This window comes from Candida jiufengensis (genome assembly GCF_024610255.1).
Source record: "Candida jiufengensis strain CBS 10846 chromosome Unknown scaffold5, whole genome shotgun sequence".
NCBI lineage: Eukaryota > Fungi > Ascomycota > Pichiomycetes > Serinales > Debaryomycetaceae > Lodderomyces > Lodderomyces jiufengensis.
In genome coordinates, this window is record NW_026261558.1 from 809141 (window position 1) to 835659 (window position 26519).

Below are 26519 nucleotides of genomic sequence, written 5' to 3' on the forward strand. Positions count from 1 at the left end.
CTATTTTTACCATTAGTTATCTAATATACAGATATATAATTTTCAATTCTACTTTTTTGATTTTGAGCAATACATTCAGCAATCCAAGTAATATTTCTAATTTCTTGTTCTTTTGATTTTAACCAAGCATAAACAGTAGATAAAGTAAATTGTTGAGTAAAAGCATCTCTACAAAATTGCATCTCTAACAAATAGAACCAATCACCTAAAGATTTATCGTTATTATCATTAAATAAATCTTGATAATCTCCTATATTTTCAATAATAATTTTTAATTGTTCAAAATCATCTGCTTGTGCTAATTCTAAATGGTATGTAGGGTATAATTGACCTAAATTGGGAAATAAATTTAATTTATCTTCAATTGATAATTCTTGATTATTTGTTGAATTCAATGCAATATTGATAACTCTTTTATCAGCTTCTAAAGTAATTAATCTTGTCATTATTTCTTTATCTGGTCCATAAAATTTAGTTTGTACAAATTCCATGAATGATTCCAAATAATTTTTATATAATTTGTTTCTAATTATTTCAATATTTAAATCATCTAAATCATCTGCACTTATACAGTTTTTGAAAAATGGTGCTAATGGAGTATCAATTAATACCGTTGAATATAAACTTTCAATATCTGTACTTATTGTCAATGTAGGTAATGTATCAAACCAACCTAAAGGATTACATTTTCTCAAGATATCTGATTTGTTTCTTTCGTGTAATGTTCCTGTGATCATTAATATAACATTATCAATCATGTACCCGTATTGAATATAATTCATAAATTCAGTTAATATTCCTGAAGATTGAGTTTTTATATATTGATATTGCTGATAAACTTTCTTATTCAAATTTTCTTGTAATACTGAAGTACTCAAAGGTCCTGAGTAATTAGCTAAAAAATTCCCATAATCTGTTGAAGATAATTGTAATTTTAAATCTTCTAGATTATCACATTGTGTTAAATTAACATATTGATTTGATGTAAGTAATCCTGTTCTATATCCTCGAACTACCCCTTCAACGTATCCATAATCTATATTGAAAAAAAGTCCCTCCATTGTGATTGAATTGTGAGGTTGTTAATTAAAGGTTAATTGGTTAGATTTGTTGAATTGTAGTTGATTGCGTAGTGAGGTTTCAATATCAATTGCTAAAGATAATCAAAAGTCGAAACTTTGTAACATTTATCATTTTGTTAGTAGTGTAAATTGTTCAAGTACATACATGAAATATGAAAACTTACAGAATAACAGATTATACTATTAACAGATCAAAATCAAATAATCAACCTCTAGTAATGTCGCTGATACTACTAAATCAATTACAAGCAGACTTAGATCCATCATTTCAATCATTATTACAAAATGACAAAAATTTACAAAATTCAGCTGAAAAATATCTACAAGATTTACTAATAAATGATGAATTATTATCAACTGATCAATTTACAACTACATCCTTCTCCAAAAAAACAATAGTTGAAGAAATAGCAGAATTAGATTCTCAAAAATTTAAAATAAACCAGGAACTAAGCTCAATCACAGATACAAATAAAGATTTAATAATTGATGTTAATCATGATATAAATGAAATTTACGGAAACTTAAGCAACGACTATGTAACTTCAATTGAATCGTTACTTAAAAGTCTAAATATAGACCAACCTCATATTCAACATCAATCAAATAAATACGAAGTCATACTATCTAACATGGACTCAATTTTAGATATTTTAGAACTACCAATACTTTGTAAATTATTTATACTTCAAGGAAATTATCAAGAGAGTTTAGAAATATCAACATTTATAAAATCATTGATTATAAGGTTTCCAAAGATCAAAATATTTAAAATCATTAACAACTCCATCGAACATGAATTACAAATAATGTTTAATGGTTTAATTAAGTTATTAAATACTAATCTAAAACAATTAAATTTATTTAAAATTTTCCAAATTTTGAACAAATTAGAAACCAATCAAAATAATGATTCTTTCTTACACTTGATCTTCTTAAACTCAAGATTTAAATTAATCAATAATGAAATTTTAAGTTTATACCCAATACTAAAATTCAATAAATTAACTTACTTAAAGAGATATTTGGAAGTTTATCGAGAATATTTATATTCTTCACTTTCATTATACCACTCAATATTCAAAAATGATATAAATGTGATACTATTAAACCAATTCATAACTAGTTTGGTGATACAATTGTGTGAAGAAATGAAGAAGTATTTTTCCCAAGAGAATGATGCGAATGATCAAAATAATACCGACGGATTGATACTTCAATTAATTTATATAAGCAAGTCGTTGTCAAGTTTTCAATTTGAATTTGAACCTTTGATTTTGCTGAACTTGTGTTACAAAACAAACTTGTTTACTGAAGAAGATTGGTTAAGAAACTTATCAAAAATAAAAAAGAATAAATAATATAATAAATTATGGCATTAAGCATTACCTGAACAATTTAAATATAACTCTATGAATCTATGAACTCGGTACTTTATTCTTTAAATGACAAATCACCACTTATCCATCTATTTACCATATCCAAAGCATTTTCAGGTTGATCTAAAGGAACCATATGACCCGATTCATGAACTCTTAAATAAGTAAAATGTTTATAGTTTTTAACTTCACCAGCTTCTTTACCACCTAAAGTAATCCATGGTTCAAACTCCGTACTATTAAAATGTTCATGATCATTATATTCTAATTTATTAACCCATGCTAAATTACCTAACCAATCACACATTAAATCTTTATCACCAGCATAAATTAATACTGGAATTTCCTTGTTTAATAATTCGGCCACGTATTGTTGATACGGTCTCATTCCATCAAAAGCAACAAGAAAATGTAATCCAACTTCTTGATTACAAGCTGTGAAATTTTTATCAACTCCTAATGATTTTTGTACTAAATCTAAATTAAAATATTCTTCAATATATCCAATTTGTTTATAACATAATGGAGTATCACCACATTTTATTCTTGAATCATAAGGATTTAAATCTCCAATATCTGGACTATTAGGTACGGCTAATGCTGCTACGAAACAAGTTAGTGGATTTGGATGTGCATAACATAATTCACCAAATGGGACAAAATTTTTATAATTTGCATCATAATTTGCACACTCTTCATCAGTATATATTTTACCAATACCACCTTTACCACAACCCATATTTGCTGTTTCACTACTTTGAACTAAAGCATCTGTTATTCCATTACCTATTAAAATTGATTTTAATGGTATTTCTGCTTCTACTACACTTGATGCATATTTTGGAATATAATGACCAGCATATGATTCTCCAGCAATATGGAAATCTAAACTAGCATATTGAGGATATTTTTCTCTAAATAATTTAACAAAATTAACAAAATCAATAGATGCTTGTTCAGTAGTAAATGGAATTTCAGATGGATCACCAACAGTTGAATAACCAACACTTGCAGGTTGATCCAAAAACAAAAGAGACGCATTTGAGTTCCAGGAATATGGATTAAAATCAGGTTGAATAGTTGCATTAATCATTGATGGACCTAATTCCATAGCTAATCCAATATTTGAAGAACATCCTGGTCCTCCTGATAACCATAAAATTAAAGGATCAGTTTTAGGGTCATTTCTACTTTCGAAAAACCAATAAAAAAATTCTTTTTCTGTTTCTTCTATTGAAAAATAACCTGAGATTTGTTTTACTGAATCAAATCCTAATAATTCTGGTGATGAATCTAATTGTTTTAATTTATAATTTAAATTGGTTTTAGGTTTAGAAAATGTTCGTTTAAAATTTAAATAGTATTTTAATAATCTTGATTTACCATACTTGATTTCATTTTTAATCCACTCCTTATTTAAATTAATTGAGTCTTGAACTGATAAGCCTCTATAGACATCATCTTCAGCGACCATTGCTTTGAACTCATCATCAAGGTTTGGTAATTCAAATGGTAATTGAGTTGCATAAGTTACTGCTAACAACAGTGATACTATGATTGGTAACTTCATAAGTGTTGATTGTTGATGATTATTTGATAAATTTAAAATTAGTTGATAACAAGCTAACCTTGTGATTTATATAAAGATAATAAATAGAAAGAACTTGACTTTAATGGTTATTTTTAGAACAATTGTTTGTAAAACACAACCTAATTGCAATTTTTTGTCAAAAAAGGATTTAACTCGGTTGTAAGAAGAATATATTTTTTTACAATCACTTTTGTAAACATGTTAATTTTTTTCTTTATCTTATCTTTTTTATCTATTTTAAAATTACCACTTAATAATGAGGCACAAATTTGGTTATGAGAAGTACAAATGAAGGTAAAAATCTAGAGAACATGCAAGGATGGGATTATGAGTCTTTAGAACAAAACATCGATAAACATTTCCATGGATAAGTTATATAATTGTTTACTATATGTACCCCAATCGAGATGATAACTTAAGTAAAATTTTCAAGAGCACGTCTATAATAATTATTTGAAGATATCGATAAACATTTCCGTGGATAAGTTTAATTATTGTTTATCAAATGTACTTCAATCGAGATAGTAATTTAAGTAAAATTTTTAGAAGCACGTCTTCAATAATTAATTGAAGCTATTGTTCAAAACAATTTGAATGAAATAGGAATAAAGTCTATCGTCTACTTTCGTATTTTTGTATATTCTTGGTTTTTAAATTAATTGGATAAAGTATAATCACCATTAATCCATCTATTTAATAAATCTAAACTATTTCTAGGTTGATCAAAAGGTACCATATGGCCAGCTTTGAAAACTCTTACAAATGTCAATTTCTTGTAATTTTTAACTTGTCCAGCAAGTTCACCATCTAAAGTTATCCAATTTTGAATGGGTTGTTTTACAAATCCTTCATATTTTAATTTATCACATACCTCAAGTAAACCAATCCATCCACATAAATAATCTTTGTCACCAGAATAAATAAGTACTGGGGTATTATCAACTTCAAGTGCTTCTTTTAAGTATTGTTGCGATGGTCTCATATTATCTCCATACCATTCAAATGGTTTTGCTACTTCATCATTACACATTTTGAATTCCAAATTTTGACTCACTCCAATAACAGATTTGACTTCGGGTAGGTTTAAGTACTTATCGATTGCTTGTGATTCTAAATAACAGTCTGAAGTATTCGCAATACATTTTTTTCTAATATCATACGGATTTAAATTTAATTTATTAAAAGGTTCTGAAATTTCTTTACCTAACTTTCTTGCATGAACACATGAATATAATTCACCTGTAATGTAACAAAATTTATCATATTTTTTAAAAACTTCATATTTATCAATCATATATTGACAATCCGAATCATTTAGTAATTTCTTATACCCAGCTTTACCACATGCCATTGGTTCATATGCGCCAATTTGAATTAAAGGATCAATTATACCATTCCCTATTAACACTGACTCAACTTTAAAAGTAATAGTATGCCAATTTTTCTTTAATTGATGTAATAAGTTAGGTATATAATGACCAGCATAAGATTCACCAGCGATATGAAATTTATTCTTTCTAAAATTAGGAAATCTATCAAAGAAAAATTCAATGAATACATATATTTGTTGAGTTAAAGTATCTGTACTTAAAGCAGGTATACCTCCATAACTAAATCCAGTACCTGTTGGTTGATCCAAAAATATAACGGAAGCATTTGAATTCCAAGAAAAATTATTGTACACGGGTTTTAAATTGACATCAATTGAGCTTGGACCTAATTCAAAAAATAATCCATAACTTGATGAACAACCCGGTCCACCAGTTAACCATAATATTAATGGGTCTGTATCTGGATTATTTCTACTTTCAAAAAACCAATAAAACATATTATTTTCTGTAAGACCACATTTAAAGTATCCAGCATATTGACCAATTTCAGGTTTTTCTAATCCTAATGACTGAATTGAATTAGTTGATAGCGTATGAGTAGGATATTCTGAAATTGTGTGAATTGAGCTCTTTGGTTGTTGTTCATCTGAAGAAAATTTAAAAGGTAATTGGAACGGGAATGCAAGTGTGAATGAGCAAAGTAAACTTAATAGCAATATATTTAACATAATCCTGAGCTCGAAATTTTAATAACTTTTATTTATCACTCTTCAATTAGACTAGACCATACATTTGAATTGAATTTGAAATGCATTATAATATTTAATAAGATTGAAGTTCAAACCGTTTTTGTGTAAAGAAGTAATAGATTAAAGTTGCAAAATTTATATAACTTTCAGATTATTCATCTTTTTGGATTCACTTCAATTAACGAAAATTTTGAAAATTAAATTTAACCTGACCCCAAATCTTCCATAAATCGTTTTATTTGCACCGAGCAATTAGAAGTAACAAAAACGTATTTACGAAGTATTCAGTATATATTTAATATCTATATATAGAAACAAATTTGAATCTTTTGGTAAGAAATTCAATTAAAACATTCATTACAAATCAAATTTTAAATCTGATTCGCTTAAAGAATTTAGATTATGATGACAAATACAATTAATAGAAACAAGCTTATAGTTGAAGATAAAGTTAAGATCTTTTCGTAACTTAAAAATAAAAATAATAAATAGATATGTTTCATCCGTATTTCACGTGCTTTCATATATCCGTATTTTATTTTTTAGTTTAGTTAGTTTAATTACTTTAATTTGCATTCTCTAATCAAAAAAACCTTATCATTAAATGAAATTAAACTTTAATTTTATCATATATTATGAACATATTATTATCAAAACATTTGAAATTAGAATTTGATAAATAACAATTGAATCTAAAATGACAACAGTTGAAACTCATATTATTATTCAAGCTCCAATTGAGAAAGTAAGATCAATATTTCGTGATTATAAATCATATTCAAAATGGAATCCATTTTTTGTAAGTTTCCAAAAATATACAAATAAACAAGTACAAGATTTAAATCAAGGTGATGAATTACAAATTGATATAAAATTAAAAGGTATGAATCATACAAGCACAATTTATCCTAAAATTTTAAAATCTGAAGAAAATTTAATAGAATGGAAAGGGATTATGTTAAATGAATGGATTTTTACAGGTATTCATAAATTTGAATTAAAACTGATTGATAATAATACAAGAACTGTTTTTAGTCAACTGGAACAATTTAGTGGGTTATTGGTAATTATCTTTAAATTATTTGGTTTATATAATAAAACTCAAGAATCTTTTATTGAATTTAATGAAGCTTTAAAAGATCAAGCTGAAAACAATCAAGATTGAAATGATGATTTTTGATATTTGAATTTTTTTTTTTTAATGTGTGGATTTCAATCACATGTTTTGGTTTTATATTTAGTTCTTTATTTGGAAATATTTTATTGTGTTCTGATTGTTTTTACTTTATTTAGTATTTTGTATTAAGTCAATGAACGAGATAGTCATTCATACTTGTGTAAAACACCGACACTACTTAGTTGACTTACTATAATGATCCGATAATACTTAACTCCATATTATCTTTATGTATGTATGGATATATTTCGGTAAATAATATCCTTGGCACGTGAACGGAATATAAAAACCACATATAGAATATCCCAATTTTGCAAAAAAATCAGTTCCTTCTCTTAGTTTGAAACGAGAGTCATTAATTATGTTTTCAGGACAAGTTACAATTTACAGATCAAACTTATAACTTATCCTCCATTTATAATTCAAAGTGGCCCAAGAAAGATATTGGGTTGATTTTGCGAAGAATGAAATTTTGTTGACATAGGTTTGTGTGGTGGATCTACCATTAGAAATTCATAACTTATTGGTTCGTACTATCAATGAGCGTAGAAATAAGAAGGTGAAGTTTTATGCTAAATTTACCTTTCTCAAGGCAATTGATATTCAAATTTAAAATCTTCATAATAGTGTGCATCAACAATCATATTGAGGACATCAACTACAATTTGATAACTTGTGGGTTTATTTTTCAACTATGAATAATAAGGTAAAATGATGAGAATAAGCTAAAATAATGTGTTTGGCTCTAGCTTGATTTATTTTTGAATGAAAATGGATATAAATTATGTATACAAGCCACTGAAAATGAACCAAGTGGCTTTACCAACAACTGGTGCCCAGAATATAATGCATCCAATGTACAATCAATGGGATATTTCATTCTAAAACATGGCACAAATATTAAGTCGAGCTTTTCTGAAACTTTAAGTGGTAGCGAATACGAACTATTATTTTTGGATTTGGGAATTATAATTTTCATACCAGTGTTGGTAAATTTATTAAACTTACTATCTTAAAAAAACTTGTTATCGCTGATTATAATATTTGCTATGCATTTTTATGTGTTCAAATACTTCCGATTTCACTAAAGCATTTGGATATATCGTTAAACGTAATTGAAGATTTACTTCGTCTAGATTTCAATAGTTCTGAAAAAATTTAAAAATATTAGTAGTACCTAAATCAAATACCTCATACAACCCAAATGTTTTATTATTGGTTACTCTATGTTATGTTTTTTTATTTTACTCATAGATTTATCAATATAATGTTTTAATATTTTTCAGTAACTTTTAATTTTTTAATGGTGTAATTATATTCAAAATTGATGAAGTTCGCTACCAGCTGCCGAAATAACTCATTACTACCACATGATTTTTTCAAATATCGAGAATTCTCGTATTTATTATTTAAAAATATAATTAAATTATCTTCTTACCACCACGTGCAAGGCTAATTTATTATCATTTCATAATTGTTATGTAAAAAAGAAAATGTAACATTAACTTACTAATTAGTTATTTGGTCCAATTTAATTAATTTAATACTTATAATTGACTTACTTAATCTTATAAGAAATAAATCTTATAAATTTTCAGAGATTAAATTAAATCTTATTTGTTTAAAATTTAATAATTGAAAATATTTTGTTCAATTATAAAATTTATACAATCAATTAGAATATCAACATTCATCAATTAATCATTACCTAATTAATTTCAATATTTGGCACATATTTAAAGACTATAATTATTAATTGAAATTTATATATATATTTCTGTTATCTTAACACAAAATTAAATAATAAATTAATATTAAAAAGCAAACAGTTTCTATTTTATCATATACATATTTACAACCATCGATTCAAATTTTATATTAATTTTCAATTCATAATTTTATATTACATTCATTATCGACAACATTTTAATAATATATTTAAAATCAGTTCAATTTACAATCGCTTAGAATAAATGAAATTTGGTGAACATTTAAGAAAAGCGTTAATTAAAAATTATTCATTTTATTATATATCATATGATGATTTAAAACATCAATTGAAAAAAGGTTTAAAAGATAATGATTATATATGGAATAATGAATTAGAAGAAGATTTTTTAAATCAATTAGAAATTGAATTAGATAAAGTTTATTCATTTACAAAAGTTAAAAATACTGAAGTTAATAGAAGAATTAAAGAAAGTGAAAAATATGTTCATGAAGTTGTTAATTCTTTACATAGATATCAAAATAATGATCCATTAGTTCAAAATCCTCCACAAGAACAAGATTTTGAAGATTTAGAAGAAGAATTATCTGATATTATTGCTGATGTTCATGATTTAGCTAAATTTACAAGATTAAATTATACTGGATTTCAAAAAATTATTAAAAAACATGATAAAACAACTCATTTTCATTTGAAACCTGTTTTCCAAGCAAGATTAAATTCAAAACCTTTTTATAAAGATAATTATGATAATTTAATTGTTAAATTATCTAAATTATATGATTTAGTTAGAACAAGAGGTAATCCAATAAAAGGTGATTCATCAGCTGGTGGTTCTCAACAAAATTTTGTTAGACAAACTACAAAATATTGGGTTCATCCAGATAATATTACTGAATTAAAATTAATTATATTGAAACATTTACCTGTTTTGGTTTTTAATGCTGATAAAGAATTTGAACCTGAAGATTCTGCTATTACTTCTATTTATTTTGATAATAAAGATATGGATTTATATTATGGTAGATTGAGAAAAGATGAAGGTGCAGAAGCTATTAGATTAAGATGGTATGGTGGTATGAAAAGTGATCAAATTTTTGTTGAAAGAAAAACTCATAGAGAAGATTGGACTGGTGAAAAATCAGTCAAAGCAAGATTTTGTTTAAAGGAGAAAAAAGTTAATTCTTTTTTAACAGGAGATTTAAAAGCAAGTGAAGTATTTGATAAAATGAGAAAAGAAGGTAAAAAATCACCACAAGAAATTGAAAATTTAGAAAGATTAGCTCAAGAAGTTCAATATAGAATTTTAAAAGAAAAATATAGACCAGTTATGAGATCTTTTTATAATAGAACAGCTTTCCAATTACCTGGTGATGCAAGAGTTAGAATTTCTTTAGATACTGAGTTAACAATGGTTAGAGAAGATGATTTTGATGGATATGATAGAACTCACAATAATTGGAGAAGAACTGATATTGGAGTTGATTATCCATTTCCTCAATTAAGTGAAAAAGATGTTTGTAGATTTCCTTATGCTGTTTTAGAAGTTAAATTACAAACTCAATTAGGTCAAGAACCACCAGCTTGGATTAGAGAATTAATTAGTTCTCATTTAGTTGAAGCAGTACCAAAATTTTCAAAATTTATACATGGTGGTGCTACTTTATTAACTGATTATGTTGATTTATTACCATTTTGGTATACTCAAATGGATGTTGATATTAGAAAACCAAAAATCATTGAAGAATATGGTATTCAACGACATCAAAATCAACAACAAAGTAGATTGGGTTCAAGTACAAGTGGTAATGAATTAGATGAAGAAGAATTTACCGGAAGTTCATATACTGGTGTACATTTCTCAAATGATACAAATCCATTAGAAGATGATTTAGATGAACAAACTCCTTTATTATTACCATCTACATATACTTCAAGAACTTCAAATTCACCAATTAAAAATTTCTTTTATCATTTATATGGACAATTTTTACATTATTTTAATGATGATAGAACATTTACTGTAAAAGCAGGTACAAATTATGATTTAAATTCAACTTTTAAAGATAAATTACCAAAAGGTAAAACTATTTGTGTTCCAATTAGAATTGAACCAAAAGTTTATTTTGCTAATGAAAGAACTTTTTTAAGCTGGATTAGTATTGGAATGTTATTAGGATTTACTGCTACAACTTTATTAAATTATGGTACAAATTCTGCATTAACTGCAAGTATTGGATTTTTTATAACTGCTTTATTTACTTTATCTTATGCTATTTATAGATATATTTGGAGAGTTATTAACATTAGAGAGAAAAATCCAGTTGCTTATGGTGATAAAATTGGTCCAAATATGATTTGTTTATTTTTGTTTTTAAGTACTTTTACTACTTTTATTTTTAAATTTTTAGAATAATTTGGAGAAGTCATTGTTGAATATGAATAACTTCTAGATGTGTATATTATATAATCAATTGAAAGCGTATTGTTTTTATTTAAATTCACAGTTGGTCAGTTGTTAATGAAAAATTGTTCTGTATATATCGGAATGCATAAGGCTATACAATAAAAAAATCCGATATTTGAAAAATTCAATAAATCGCAAATGATTCCGAATCGGGAATGATTCTGTATATAAATGAGTTTAATCGCAGCGAAAAAAAAAAAAAAAAAAAAAAAAAAAAAAAAAAAAAAAAAATAAAAAAAAAAAAATAAAAAATAAAAATATTAAATTGATAAAATTGATGGAAAAGATAAATAATTTTTAACTATGTACACTAATAAAATATATTTTGGCAGATTATTTAAAAATCAAATTAATTTGAATAGTTTTAAAGCAACAAAGAAATTTTTAAAACCAATAAATAATATAGGAACTAGATCAATGCTGACTATAAGTAGTAATAATATCATAAATAATAATCCAATACCAGCTACTAAATCTTATGAAGAATTATTAACAAACAGTATACAATTATTGAAATTCTCAAACAAGCCTCAAAATTTCAAAACAAATATTTTAGTAATAGGAGGGTCCTATGCTGGATTATCAGCCATAAGAGCATTACAACTAAATCTAACATCAAAATTAAAAGAATTAAAACAAACCAACTCTCAAAAAAAGATTTCAATAACTTTAATTGAACCAAGAAATGGATTTTTAAATATTTTAGGTATACCTAAATGTATAGTAGACTTGAAATTTTCAGAAACTCAATATATACCATTTAATAAATTAGATCATTTAAGATTCAATCATATTATATCTAATAATCAAAAATTTGATGATTCTTGGTACGTTAACAACCTAGAAGAATGGTCTAATTTTATAGAAATAAATTACGTACAAGGTGAATGTACATTTTTAGATACTACAATAGCAAAATATAAATTAAATACCACCACTCCAGAACAAGAAGATCCAAAAATTGAAAATTTAATTGGTGAAATCGAATATGATTTTGTGATAATGGCATCAGGTAGGGATCGAAATTGGCCTACAACCCCTAAATCTCAAACTTTTGAAATTTTCCAAAATGAAATGTCCAATGCTTACAATAAAATATCTGAAGCTGAAACAATATCAGTTATTGGTGCAGGAGCAGTAGGTATAGAAATTGCAGGTGATATAGCAACAAAATTTCCCCAAAAATGTATTAATTTAATCCATCCACATGATTTATTTCCTAATGAACCATTAAGCGTCGAATTCAAAACTATGGTCCAAGAATCTATTGAAAAATGTGGAGTAAACATTTATCTAAACACTAGAATTGCAAAAGAAGAATCCAATGGGAATTTGACGACAACAACTGATAAAATTATAAATTCAAATTTAAATATTTGGTGTAATTCAAAATATAATAATTTACAATACTTATCAAAATCATTACAAAATCAATTCATTTCATCAACTAATCAAATCCAAACAAATGAATATTTACAATTAGATAATTCAATACTTACCATCCCCTATTTTTTCGTTTTAGGAGATCTAGTAAATTTCCCCATTATAAAATCAGCAGGATGGGCAGCATTTTTCGGTCGTCAAACTTCAAATAACATTACAAGTTTAATCTTTGATGGAATAGTGGTAGAACCTATTCCTGATTTATCAAGTATGCCTCGTGGAATGGTACTAGTTGGTGGTAATGATGAAATTATTAGTGAATTAGCTGGTGATGTTAGTTTAAATCATGAAGGTTATAAAAAGGAATATTTGGATTATTGTATTGGGAAAGTTAGAGCTACTTTAGATTTATGATATATTTGGATAATATAATAGATTGTGTAAAATGAAAGCCTAAAAATAGTTTTTGTTCTTCTATTTAGATGCTGTATTAAAATAGATTTTTTTTTAATTTTTTCGGTTGCAAAACTGTTACAAATAAAGTTTACAATAGTCTAGTTTTGGATAAAAAAAAAAGGAAAACAATTTCACTGAGAAAGCATCCTCATTGAAACTAAGTAAACTACGTATACAAATACCTCTAAATTAATTTCATTCATTCATTACATAATATACAATTATAAATTATAAGGCATCAAATATTGTTAGCATATTAATTTACCTCTCATATAAGCCTTACCAGTCTCAACATTAATCAAACTCAACTCAAAAAACACTTCTTCTTCAGTCTCACCATCTTCTTTCTTTTGTTCAAACTGATTTATTAATTTTTTCACCCCAACTTCACTACTTAGTTTTTCAATAACTATCCCCACTTCATCACCACAAAAACATGGTTGAAAAGTTCTATATGTGAAATTTTTTGGTGTTAAATTAGGGTACTTGTGTTGGAAGTAATATAATAATAATGTGATTTGTAGTGGACCGTGAACTAAAAGAGCTGGTAAATTTTCGATTGAATGGGCATATTTAAAATCATAATGAATTTTATGTAAATTATATGTTAACATACTATATTTTAATAAATCAATTGGTGATATTTTAAATTTTATTGAAATTTTTTCATCACTTTTTATACTAATTTTTGAATCCTCCGTTGGTGGTGGTGATTGATGATATAGTTGATTAGTATACATCATTACTCTATTCTCAATTAATTTTAAATTATCCTCACTACTTTTTTCATTATTTCCATTAATTTTCAATAGCTCATAAAATTTTCTTTCAATTTGTACAAATACATTTTCGTTTATAAATCTAACATTCTTGATTTTTTCAATACATTCAAGACTTGAATTAATTGGTGGTGAAGGTTGTAAAAAATTCAAATCACCTTTTACCCATAATCTTCTCAAGAATAATTGATGATTATTTGAATCAACTGGTGCTTGATAATTATCGTATCCATCACTACCTACGTTGACGTTGTCTTGATTGCAGAACAAGAAATTAAATCCATTGAACCAATTTTTTGAACTAATTTCGTATTTATCAGTAGTTATTTTTAATATTTGATTTAGTAGGGTTAACAAATTTGATTGTGGACCAATTGAATTTGTATCTTTAAATTTAAAAACTTTTTGTCTTATAAGATTTGACCAATTGTTTATTATGTCTTTCGATATTTTGGTCATAGGTACTATTTATATTGAATCATTATATTAGTTGTTGATAGAACACTTCTGTTTGAAGTTATTTAATGATTTTGGTATTTATAAAATTCGAGAACTCATGTTTTTGTGTTTGTTATTCAAACAGGGAAAATTTGAATTTTTGTACTTCAAGACATTTGAAACTTATCTCATCTCTTTAATCAGATTACTACAACCACCTACACAACAATAACAACAACAACAACAATGAGTACGACGAGTGAAGCATTAAAGAATATAAAGAATAAACAAAGAAGGCAACAAGTATATACAAATATAAAAAAACAAAAAGATAAAGAACGTCATAAAGTAAGAGCAGAAAGAGCAGAAGAAGAAAGATTAAATCCAGAATTAAGAGAAATTAGAATTGCTCAAAATATACCGGACACAATAGATTCTAAAAGAATATATGATGAGACAATTACTCAAGAAATTGAAGGAAATGATGAATTTGAAGAATATTTTCAAAATTTAACAAAAGAACCCAAGATATTAATAACTACATCTATTGGAGCTAAAAAACCAGCTTATGAATTTGCAGATATGTTAATGGATTTTTTACCAAATGTAACATTTATAAAAAGGAAAAAAGAATTTGATATATATCAAATGTCAGAATTTTGTTCAAATCGAAATTTTACAACTTTAATGATTATAAATGAAGATAAAAAAAAAGTAACAGGATTAACAATAATAAATTTACCAGAGGGCCCAACATTCTATTTCTCAATAAGTTCAATAATAGATGGTAAAAGAATAAAAGGTCATGGTAGAGCAACTGATCATATACCAGAATTAGTATTAAATAATTTTAATACAAGATTAGGTAAAACTATAGGTAGATTATTTCAATCAATTTTTCCACATCAACCAGAAATTCAAGGTAGACAAGTTATTACATTACATAATCAAAGAGATTATATTTTTTTAAGAAGACATAGATATGTATTTAGAAATGAAGAAAAAGTTGGATTACAAGAATTAGGTCCTCAATTTACTTTGAAATTAAGAAGAATGCAAAAGGGAATAAGAGGTGATGTTGTTTGGCAATTTAAACCTGATATGGAAAGAGATAAAAAGAAGTTTTATTTATAGATTATTGTGTATATATTTGTTCCAAATTTGAAATGATTATATTACAATAGATAATTTGCATAGAATAATGATTTTCTCTATGAGAGATACAATGAATCCTACTTAATTGTAGCCACCATCCCGCTGGTATTCTTAAACATATTATAATTTAATTACTTGATTTCAAGTATAATTTGCAATCTTGATATTCTCTTTATATAATAAAGATGCGTAAATCTAAAATAAATTGCGTGAAATTCAAATCTTATTAATAAATAAAAATCTAAATAAAAATTATAAATAAAAAAACAACAATATTCTCACCATAACATTAACTATTATTTATTTATATTTTTTTTTACAACCAATTTATAAATATATCATTCAATTTTCGGACTTTTTATCTTAAATCAAATCAATTCATAACCAACCTTATACCTACTAACTATTTTCATATTACTAATAAACAATAATCTTACTACTTTAATTTTACATTGAATCATTTATTCAATCTCATTATTCAATTTGAGGGTTTATTTTTCTCATTTAAAACATTTCCATTACAATATTTACAACACTCAATCGTATAACAAATTCTTATAATTTTACTTATAATTTATACTTCTTACTTGTTTTATCATCATAGCAAACCATCATTACGTATCAATTGACAAATCAATTCTCATAATTATATAATGGATAGTGGAGGTGTTCAACAAATTATATCAGCTCTAAATTTAGTTTATGATCCAAAATCAACAAATCAACAAAGAAGAGAAGCACAAGAATTCTTAGAAACTATAAAATCAAATGATGAATCACCTTATTGGGGATTTCAATTAGCATTACCAGAAAATAATGGATCAAATTATATCGTAAGGCATTTTGGTCTATCATTATTACAAGGGTCCATAAGATATAAATTTCATACATTTGATTCAACAAAAATATCTGCAATAAAAAATTGGATAATTGAATTATCAAATAAAGTTGAAAATAACGATCCTCATTATATTAAAGAAAAAATTGCATTTTTATGGGTTGCATTAGCTAAAAGAATTTGGGGTTGTTATCTTATTAAGACTAGAGAAGATCAAGAAGAAACTGAAAATATTCTGCCTATTAATACAAGAAATGATGAAGAAAATGGAAAATCATCAACATCATCTTCAAAACATAACGTGACAGCGCAAGAAGCTGAAGATGGTTGGGTTTCTTTGGATTCAGATTTATGGAATTTATGGAATAGTAATATAACATGTCGTGAATTATCATTAATAATAATAAGAACATTTTTTGAAGATATTTACTTATTGGATGATCCAATAGCGTCGAAGAATAGTGTTATACTAAACCAATTATCTGTATTAATAGTAACGCCAAACAAAGTTTTGGATTTAATATATGAAAATAACGCAAATATTACAATCTGCAAAGCATCAACTGATGGATGGTTTATTACATGGTCAAATTTTTTACAAGAAATCATATCAAGTAACGATTATAATAATGATGATTTTCAAAGATTTATCACCAAAATTTTAGGAACTTTTAAAACCTGTTTGCACTGGGTTCATCCATCAGTACTAAGAGAACAAAATATTATGCAAACTTTAATAAATCTATTAACTATAAATAATGTCAAAATCAAAACTCTAGCAGTTGATTGTCTACATATTATATTCACCAGAACTTATTCACAAGATGAAGATTTTGATTTTTTTATAGGTTCAATTTTCACGACGGAAGGTATCAACAAACTATCACAATTCTATCAATCATTACAATTAGATCCAGATGATATTGATGAACAAGTTTATTCGTTATTGAAAAAAACAGTGGAAATGATTGTATCATTGAGTGAATATTTAAATATATCTTCCAAACATAAAATAGATTGGAGTCGAAGTGAGGTTGATGGATATCTTAGTTTAGTTTTGAGAACAACTGATCATCCAAGTTTAATCATTAGTGGATTATCACTACAGATGTGGGTAACAATACTAAGATATGATGAATTAAGTGCTAAACCACAAATTATAAACGTTATGATGAAGTTATTGGATATTGCAGCTGATAGAACTATAAATTTCTTATTGGATGATGAGCATGTTTCCAAGAAATTCTTTGATGTCGACTTTGATTCAACACCTGATGCAACAAGTTTTTTACAAAATTATAGAAAATTCAATGAAGACATTATAAGAATAACAGTTTGTAAAAAACCAGAAGATGGATTATTATGGTTAGAAAATAGATTACAAAATTTTTTCAGTTCAGAAGTTGGAAATCAATGTATTAATAATTACAACATTGATGAAAAATCAAAAGCATTCAATTATGGATCTTCACAATTTAATACTATTGAAAATAGTATAAGAGGTATATCGAGATGGAAAATTTGGTATAACGGAGAAGATTTTGATGAAATTAATGATAGATTATATAAACTAGTTATACAATTGGGTGAAAGATTATTAGCAATGAATTTAGCATCACCTTTGATAATACGAAGACAAGTTCAAACATTAGTTCAATTTGCACCACTTTTAAAAGATGTTAATAGTGGATTAATGTTTCAAATATTGGAAAAGATTTTAACAACAGCTACATTCCCATACCCACCAAATATCTCAGATGATGATATGGAATTAATAAGAGATTTAAGAGCAAGTTGTGGTACTGAATTAAATAGATTAGCTTATATAATGCCAGAAGCATTAAAAAAAATATTTAATGATTTAGAAAATGTTGTTGCTAATATTTTATCGTCAAAAAAAGTTAGTGAACACGAAAATGTCGCTTTCAAATCATTTTTATTAGTAATTGCTTCAAGATCATCAATTGATGATAAAAATGACTTATTTGCTAAAATTGTTGATCCGGATTTAGCTGCTTGGTCAGCACCAGAAACCGAAAAGGGCTTAATGGATTTACATTGGTTTATGGAAAGAATTGGTATAGTACAAATTGCATCATATTTTCAAAAAAGAGGTATCACTGCAACTACAAATCTTTTAGAAGCTACAATGGATGATGAAGGTAAACAATTAAAAACAAATTTGAAAGATCATTGGAGTTCCATATTCCCCATAAGAGCAACTAGAATTTTTATTCAATATAGTATAGAAAAATTAAATCATGAACTGCCGGAATATTTAAATTTATTGAAATTATGGAAACCAAGAGTTCAACCTATTGTACCTCATGTATTACAACTATTAACTCAAATTCAAGCATATCATGATCCAGCAAATTGGACAGACTTACCAGCTGAAGTTCAAAGTTTTGTTAAATATAGTTGTACTGAAAGATTTTGGCAACAAGGTGTATCAATCCAATCAAAAGAAACTTTTATAGAAGAAAATGTGAAAGCTGCTTTGACATTAAGAGATTTTGCTGATTCTGTGGGACATTTAATCAGATATACAAGAGAATATGCATTCTTAACAGTTGGTTCATTAGCTCAATTAGAAGATACATTATATGAAATACCCAATATAGCATCAATGATTTGGAAAGCTGTAGCAGGCGATACAGTAGGTGTAACACTACATTCTTGGAAACATATGATAAATAGTTGTCTTAGAGTTGTTATAAAGTTTTGTCCTGTAAAGTTTGTTGAAGTATTTATGAGTGAATTATTACCAACTGCATTGAATGATATTGATGATTTAATTGTATCAAAATGGGATAGAGTATATAAAAATGGATTACAACTACAAGGTAATGAAGACGATGAAACATTATCTGAAGAAATGATGGAAGAACATATGTTAAGACAATTAACTGCAACTGTTGTTAGACTTTTAATGGATATTGTTGGTCAATTCAATGCTAAAACAATGTCAGATACTCAATTTGCGTGTAGGAAATTAGTCATCGAGAAGAAAGAAGTATTGGCTCCGTTTTTAAAGATATGCTGTCACATTATAACTTTTAAAGATACAAAATGTTCATTTAATACAATTTTAGTCATTAGAAATATAATAACAGAAGTAACTTTGAAAGATGATGAAGTTGATAAATTCCTAAGTGATTACTTGATAAAAGCATTACTTCAAGTATTATTGGATGATTACTTTATAGAAACTCACGGAGAAGCAGCTATAGCATTAACATCATTATATTGTCAATTAAGATCCAAAAATGATTACGCAGCAAGAATATTAATCGCAAATCTACCAAATATTAAACCACAAGATATTTCACATTTTGAAAATTTACTAGTTTCTTCAAAATCAATAAGACATCAAAGATCAGCACTATTAGAATTAATTAAAACTTCGAAAGATAATGGTTCAAATTTCAATGATAATGAAGAGCTCAATAAAAGAAAAAAAGAATTAGATAATATATCCAAAAGAAAAAAAGTAGGAGCTGGGAATTCTGATGTTATGAATGATCCATTTGTTGAAAATGGTGCATTAGGTAATTTATTTGGAGAAGAATTGTAAGAGTATGACATATATAAAGATACAATGTAATAATGAAATATAAAATGTATAAATATTATGAATTGTTCGGCTATTGTTTACTGAAAATATAATTAATCTCTTTACTTGTGAACATTTTGTTGTTTGGTATCATCAATTCATTATCAATTAAAATCTTGGACGGACCTTGTATCTTATAGTAAATTGGTTTAGCTCTAATAAACCTTCCATTTATATGCAGATACAAAAAGTTCCAAATTTTACCCAAAAATTGAGAAACTGGTCTTAAATAAGGAGCGACAGGTTCAAAAGTATCTTTAACAGGTTTCCAAGTCTTTTTACTCACTTCCCTAACTGACTTATTAAAATTCTTAATTGGTTGAACTAACCATGAAGGCCATTCAAAAGTATGATCTAAAGTATGTAATTCATATTTATTTGGAGTAATTATAGTTGGTTCCAATGTTGTATTAGCTGAATTTATGGCAATTAATGATATGGGGTTTATTAGTATTTCTGATTTGGGGTCAATTTCAAATTCTAGTATTTTGGAAACTTCCCCTCCGTTAATTACTAAATTACCTGATCCTTTGACTTGTAAGATACTTGTGTCGTTTTTTGGTGTGAACTGCAAGCTGCCTCTTGACCATCCTACAATTTTATTTATATTATAGATACTCCAATTTGACTCTTTATTAATTTTTAAAATTTTGTAATTTAAATTCCCATTAATTATTAAATTTGAACTTTTGGAAGACTTTAAAATTTGAAAAAATTTACCAAAAAAATTAAAACTTTTGTAAGTTATAGAGTCTAAATCTCCATTTATACCTAATAATGAACTTGTATTGATATAAAATTGTGATGATTGTGGTAAGGATACTGATAGTATGTTTGATGGGTTTCCTATTGTTTTGAAATTTGGAAATTCTGCGAACGGTCCTGATCCTGTTACTTTTGGTTTTGATATTGGTATTGCTGAATCAGTTGATGTTGTTGTTAACGATCTAAGTGAACATTTTGTCAATTGATTGAGTTGCCGTATCTTTAGTGACATTTTTTGTTGTTGCTGCAAATAAGAAATTTCAAAAGAATCGGATTTTTGAAAAATTAAATTATTTTGTTTGGTTCTCGAATAACCGTTATAAATCAAAAACAGAACTTTTATTGTAAATATCACTATCTATAAAGTACAAGTTACAAACATCATTATGACTGCAATCATTCAAAAAAACAAAAAAAAAGTAAAACTCCTAAGTTAAGTCCTTGAGAAATTTATCAGCATCTTCAACTTCTTTTAATAAAGTATTAGAACATAGTTTAGTATCATTTTTATTAACTTCTTTCATGAATTTTGCAAACAAACCCCACCAACTTATAGCAGAATCAAAATCTTTCACTATTTGATCAGCTGTGATAGCATTTATACCATGTACATTGATGTTATGAGTACTTGAATGAACTTGGAATACATTATTAATTAAATGATCTTTTGCAAAATGTATAGCTTCCGGTTTTGGTAATGAACCATTTTTCAATTTTTTCAAAACAATTTCAAAGTAAATTTCACTTATTATTCCCATTATTGTATTATTCATAGTTCTGAAAAATGGAATTTGATTTATTAATTTATACCAATCATCTTTATTATAATTTAATTTTACATTGTTTTTTTCTTGACGTACTACTAAATCAGTCATCAATACTTCAATGGTCTGTGCTAAGTTTTTATTCACAAATTCAATTGAACTTCTGAAATTTAACAAGTTTCTTGAAATTGGTCCCTGATAATTTATTGGTGTTGCATTAAATTTTTTTAAACTTAAAATTCTTGAAATTAATGATATGTATTTGTTTTCAGTTTCGTTTAATTCATGATTTGGTTCATTCATTAAATCTTTATATGGTCTATCAACTGAAAAATAATCTTGATTTAAATCAGTTAAATGGTAAGATTCTTTTAATAATAATAGTATAAGTACAAGATGTTCGAAATCTTCGTCACTAACATCACTATTCTTACTTGAGAACTCTTGCAATATTTTACCAATTGATGATAATTGTTGTTTCTCATCTATGATTCCGTACAAGTACAAAGTCCTTATAAATGCTGAAGAAATAACATCTACTTGAGTTTCTATTGTATCTGTATCATTTTCAAGTTTATAATTTCCAACCAATTTATTGGCAAATAAATTCTTTATATTGAATACTTTATCTGATGACTTCATAAATAAGTTTTCAACTTTTCTAGCAATTGGCGGGTTCATCCTATTATTCAATTCCAATACATTATCAGTAAACCAAAAATGGACATTAATTTTCTTGACCTGATAATATCTTGCCAATAATTGTGTAATGAGATTGTATTGTTGATCCAATAAATTATTATAAAATTTTGAATTGATTAATTTTTTATAATTTTCACATCTTCCTAGTTCTGGTGGTGGTCTTAAATCCAATCTACCTCTTGCAATAGAACTCAATAATTGCAAAGGTAATAATCCTAAGGATTCATAATAATATAGTTCGGGTGGTAATCTCTGAGATATTATTTCATGTAAATTATTTGGGATTTTAACTAAAGGTCTTGCTGGAGTGTTGTTACCAGATTCATCAGTTGGATTTTCTTCATCATCACTGAGAAAATCTACATTTTTATCTAAACCTAATTTGGTCATCTCAACATTATATAGTTCAACATAACCTTCTTTTGTAATTATTGGCGCAAATTTGATTATTGATTGACCTTTTAAATACCAGTCAATTAATTTTGGATCATTTAAATTTAGTATATAACCATACAAGTCTTGATGATTACCACTCATTTGAGCGTATTGATAAATCAGATCCAACCCGTACTTGAAAATATTGATAGGAGGATAATTTGGTAATGGTTTTGGGAATATGGAAAAAGTATTAGGTTGTATATTACATCCTACCATTAAACTTAAATCTTGGAATTGTCTTTCATTAATTCTTAATTCTTGTAAAACTTTATGTTTATCAACATATCTAAAATCTTTTGATTGGAATTCCATCCCCAATATAAATTTATCAATCTTTGTAAGTAATAAATCAGTGGAACCATATATTGCATCTATAATTTTTGCTTGATATAAGTAGGATAATTGAAATGATGTATCATATGGAGTTACTAAATAATCGATTTCTAATTCAATAAATAATTTAATTAAGTCATTGATTAATGGTTCTAGCGGTATGCTTTCATGTAATGATCTATAATTTTCAAAAGCGTGGAAATGATGATGATAATGGGGATTTTGTTTTTGTTGATTAGAAATTTTGTTCCAAGTATTTTCTAAAGTTTGTTCGCTTGAGGTCAATTCTTTTGCTCTGTAAGTTTTGACTTGTGACTGAAAATTCAAGCCTGATATTATGAAAATTGGTTTAATATTGAATTCTTTGAATACATGTAAGTCTGAGGAAAGATAATCTTTTAATGAGCTTGGTACTCCCCCAATTGCTGCTAAAAACTGTTCTTTCTTTAATGTGTATATTCTGTTTAAATAATGTTCAACATCTATACCAATTGTCGCATTTGTGAGAGTATCAATTGTGCTTGAATATGCTAATTTTCTTTCAAATAAAAATGGTTCTAGTGATTTAATTGGCATTTTTGTATATTTTAATTGTTAAAACTTTTGTAATGCAAATGTTACTATATGAAGTTGTGAATAATTAATCTCAATCCCGAGCAAAAGCTCCTGATGTTGGTTTAAATGAAATTGAAATTAAGTTTATTTACTTGGACAACAAAAACTTACACCAAATTGAAATTTTTAAATTTTCTGACAGTTTACAATGCTACCAAAATTTTTAAAATTTATACGCGTAAAAATAATAACTATTTTTGCAATAATTGCAAATTGTAAATTCATACCTTCTATAAAATGAATTACTACAACTATGATCTACATATTTGGACTCAACATGTCCGCTTTTACCAACGAATGCATCTAAAAAATGATATGTTAGTATTTTGAAATCTCTGGTTTTAAAGTTTATAGTTATACATACATCTTGAATTGAAGCATTGATAAATTGTCTTACTTCTAATGCTAGCCAAATCTTCACCATACTTAAACTATTGTCATCTTTCATCATTTCTCTACCTTCTTTGGATATACCTAATTTTCTTAATACTGGTAATGAACTTGAAAAAAAGAGAAGTTAGTAAATTGTCATTTATTTTTATAATTTTTTTCAATTCAGGATTAAACTACCCAAAGAAATTATCGATTTTAGATCAATTTTCTCAGTTGGGAATCCAATCATTAATGCATATACGAACCTTGCAAATAAGTCTAAATTAGGATCTAATTGTCGACCGACACCTTCTAATAATAATATTGCTACAATAACAGTTACAAAATCACCTTCCATTCTAACATGGTGATTTCTCACCATACTTAAAACTTGATCTAGTAAATCCCCAATACTTACATTACCTAATGTAAATGTTCTATCTTTCATTCTATCAACTAATTTTTCAACTTTTAATGCAAAAATTTCTTTATTTATTACTGTTTCGGGAGTTCTTGACCTCTCAACCATTAATTCTCCTGCTTTATATCCATCAAATTCTGATAATGCTTTGAATAAATCTATGAAATTAACACGATCAGTATGATTTAATTCTGTGACTAAACCAACATCCAAAAAGCAAATTTCTGCATGATAGCCATCTTCATATAACAGAGCTAATTTTTCACACCATGCTGTTGGATTTTTAATTTTTAATAATTCATCTGTTATTTTATTGGTTTCTTTCTCATTTGATGCTTTTACTATTTTGTATTCCTTTTCATGTCTATATAACTCATTTTTGTAAAAACGAACCATCATATTACCTGGATGTAAATCTGCATGTACAAAATTGTCAAGAATCAACATTTTCAAAAATGCATCCAATCCTTTGTCACTGACTTCTTTTGACAAGTTTTTCCCAAAATTTTCAGTCAATGATAATAATTTACTTAATGGTATAGCATGCATATATTCCTCCACTAAAACATCTCTTGTGGTAAAATTCAAATATGGTTTTGGGAAATGTATATCTAATCTACTCTTAAAATTTTCTCTGAATTTTGCTAAATTTAATGCTTCAATTCTCAAATCTAATTGTAATTTCATTAATATTGCAAATTGTTCAACTTCATCAGGTAAAGAAAGCCATTCCATTGTGGGTATACAATTAACAATGTCTGCAAAAAATTTCATTATTTTTAAATCTCTATGCACATTAATCTCAACTTTTGGATGTAAAACTTTTATAGCTACATATTCATTTGAATCTAAATGTTCAGTAACTATAAGTTTATCGAAAAATTGTACATCTTGACTTTCTTTATGATGTTTTGATTTTAATTTCTTTTCGATAATGTTCTCTTCATTAGATGCTTTTTCCAATACTTTTTTTGACAATTTACCAGTATAAACTTGTGCTATAGCTCCCACACCAACTGGTTTCTCATTGAATTCGTCAAATATTTCATCAAATGGTAAACCACCAAAGCTCTTGACTAATGTCTTTTTAGTTTGTTCAAAACTGTGAGCTTTTGCATTGGAATGTAAAGATCCTAGTTCATTACATAATTCTATTGGGAATATATCAGTTCTACTTGCTGCCCATTGACCTAATTTGATGAATGAAGCACCGGCTTGTTCGGCTGACCAACGTAAATATCTGTACCATAATGATGCACCAGTCCGTACGTAATCCCCATCTTCTGTTTTATGTTTTCTTCCAAACCAACATATGGGACTGGTTAATAAGACAGGAAGAAATATGAATGATAAATGTATGAATCTTGAAAATGTAATAATCGGATCTATGATATAATCTTCAAACGCGAATACTAATTTATACAGTATACTTATTAGCCAAGACGAATGTTGAGTTTTGGAATTTCTATAATTATTAAATTGATCTTTTTCTTCTTGTTGTGATGCTTCAAATAATCCATTTTCATAAGTATCCGCAGCTTCTATTGGATTTAATTCATGAACTGATGTATCAAGTGCGTGTACATCATTATGAACTTTATTTTGTGTGGAGTAATGATAAGTAAATAAGGATAAACCTGATGCTATGGTGATGTATGTCTTGGTTTTAGTATTGATGTGAGATCTCGAGTGATATGTGCTATTTTGAAACTGTCTTTTGAATGATGATTTGAATAGGGAACTTGATAGATTTTGAGTTGATTTTAGCCTAGTAGAGGTTCTTAGAAAGTTTATTATCATTTTATGATACTTCTAATAAGAAGTGATCGTTTTGGTGTACTCAATTGAGTTTTTTGAAATTTGTATTTAGAAGTTTGAATTCTTAAACTTAATTTCGATTGCTAAAAATATTATTAACAAAATTACACAAGATAAAAGA

General features: G+C 26.5%; 13 protein-coding genes across 13 annotated transcripts; 6 read left to right on the forward strand and 7 right to left on the reverse strand. All coding sequences in view use genetic code 12, as the record gives it.

Annotated features, from left to right (window-relative positions):
- Positions 1 to 20: 20 nt before the first annotated feature.
- KGF54_001776 (H(+)-transporting V0 sector ATPase subunit d) lies at positions 21 to 1061 on the reverse strand (the record flags this gene model as incomplete). Its single annotated transcript, XM_051762182.1, has 1 exon — positions 21 to 1061. One exon carries the CDS (start codon positions 1059 to 1061, stop codon positions 21 to 23), a length of 1041 nt encoding a protein of 346 aa, XP_051621314.1.
- A 239-nt stretch (positions 1062 to 1300) lies between these two features.
- KGF54_001777 (Golgi transport complex subunit) lies at positions 1301 to 2443 on the forward strand (the record flags this gene model as incomplete). The annotated part of the gene is made up of 1 exon (XM_051762183.1): positions 1301 to 2443. One exon carries the CDS (start codon positions 1301 to 1303, stop codon positions 2441 to 2443), a length of 1143 nt encoding a protein of 380 aa, XP_051621315.1.
- A 73-nt stretch (positions 2444 to 2516) lies between these two features.
- Positions 2517 to 4031, reverse strand: KGF54_001778 (S10 family peptidase; the record flags this gene model as incomplete). The annotated part of the gene is made up of 1 exon (XM_051762184.1): positions 2517 to 4031. The coding sequence occupies one exon, from the start codon at positions 4029 to 4031 to the stop codon at positions 2517 to 2519; it is 1515 nt and encodes a 504-aa protein (XP_051621316.1).
- A 676-nt stretch (positions 4032 to 4707) lies between these two features.
- On the reverse strand, positions 4708 to 6111 carry KGF54_001779 (S10 family peptidase; the record flags this gene model as incomplete). The annotated part of the gene is made up of 1 exon (XM_051762185.1): positions 4708 to 6111. One exon carries the CDS (start codon positions 6109 to 6111, stop codon positions 4708 to 4710), a length of 1404 nt encoding a protein of 467 aa, XP_051621317.1.
- Positions 6112 to 6829: 718 nt separating this feature from the next.
- KGF54_001780 (uncharacterized protein) lies at positions 6830 to 7297 on the forward strand (the record flags this gene model as incomplete). The annotated part of the gene is made up of 1 exon (XM_051762187.1): positions 6830 to 7297. The coding sequence occupies one exon, from the start codon at positions 6830 to 6832 to the stop codon at positions 7295 to 7297; it is 468 nt and encodes a 155-aa protein (XP_051621318.1).
- A 1985-nt stretch (positions 7298 to 9282) lies between these two features.
- On the forward strand, positions 9283 to 11454 carry VTC4 (Vtc4p; the record flags this gene model as incomplete). The annotated part of the gene is made up of 1 exon (XM_051762188.1): positions 9283 to 11454. The coding sequence occupies one exon, from the start codon at positions 9283 to 9285 to the stop codon at positions 11452 to 11454; it is 2172 nt and encodes a 723-aa protein (XP_051621319.1).
- Positions 11455 to 11922: 468 nt separating this feature from the next.
- Positions 11923 to 13302, forward strand: KGF54_001782 (uncharacterized protein; the record flags this gene model as incomplete). The annotated part of the gene is made up of 1 exon (XM_051762189.1): positions 11923 to 13302. The coding sequence occupies one exon, from the start codon at positions 11923 to 11925 to the stop codon at positions 13300 to 13302; it is 1380 nt and encodes a 459-aa protein (XP_051621320.1).
- A 290-nt stretch (positions 13303 to 13592) lies between these two features.
- Positions 13593 to 14582, reverse strand: KGF54_001783 (hydroxyacyl-thioester dehydratase; the record flags this gene model as incomplete). Its single annotated transcript, XM_051762190.1, has 1 exon — positions 13593 to 14582. One exon carries the CDS (start codon positions 14580 to 14582, stop codon positions 13593 to 13595), a length of 990 nt encoding a protein of 329 aa, XP_051621321.1.
- A 225-nt stretch (positions 14583 to 14807) lies between these two features.
- Positions 14808 to 15695, forward strand: RPF1 (rRNA-binding ribosome biosynthesis protein; the record flags this gene model as incomplete). Its single annotated transcript, XM_051762191.1, has 1 exon — positions 14808 to 15695. The coding sequence occupies one exon, from the start codon at positions 14808 to 14810 to the stop codon at positions 15693 to 15695; it is 888 nt and encodes a 295-aa protein (XP_051621322.1).
- A 674-nt stretch (positions 15696 to 16369) lies between these two features.
- Positions 16370 to 20131, forward strand: MSN5 (karyopherin; the record flags this gene model as incomplete). Its single annotated transcript, XM_051762192.1, has 1 exon — positions 16370 to 20131. One exon carries the CDS (start codon positions 16370 to 16372, stop codon positions 20129 to 20131), a length of 3762 nt encoding a protein of 1253 aa, XP_051621323.1.
- Positions 20132 to 20201: 70 nt separating this feature from the next.
- KGF54_001786 (uncharacterized protein) lies at positions 20202 to 21167 on the reverse strand (the record flags this gene model as incomplete). Its single annotated transcript, XM_051762193.1, has 1 exon — positions 20202 to 21167. One exon carries the CDS (start codon positions 21165 to 21167, stop codon positions 20202 to 20204), a length of 966 nt encoding a protein of 321 aa, XP_051621324.1.
- A 196-nt stretch (positions 21168 to 21363) lies between these two features.
- KGF54_001787 (uncharacterized protein) lies at positions 21364 to 23748 on the reverse strand (the record flags this gene model as incomplete). Its single annotated transcript, XM_051762194.1, has 1 exon — positions 21364 to 23748. The coding sequence occupies one exon, from the start codon at positions 23746 to 23748 to the stop codon at positions 21364 to 21366; it is 2385 nt and encodes a 794-aa protein (XP_051621325.1).
- A 297-nt stretch (positions 23749 to 24045) lies between these two features.
- On the reverse strand, positions 24046 to 26380 carry KGF54_001788 (uncharacterized protein; the record flags this gene model as incomplete). The annotated part of the gene is made up of 3 exons (XM_051762195.1): positions 24046 to 24090; positions 24152 to 24287; positions 24426 to 26380. 3 exons carry the CDS (start codon positions 26378 to 26380, stop codon positions 24046 to 24048), a joined length of 2136 nt encoding a protein of 711 aa, XP_051621326.1.
- Positions 26381 to 26519: the final 139 nt, after the last annotated feature.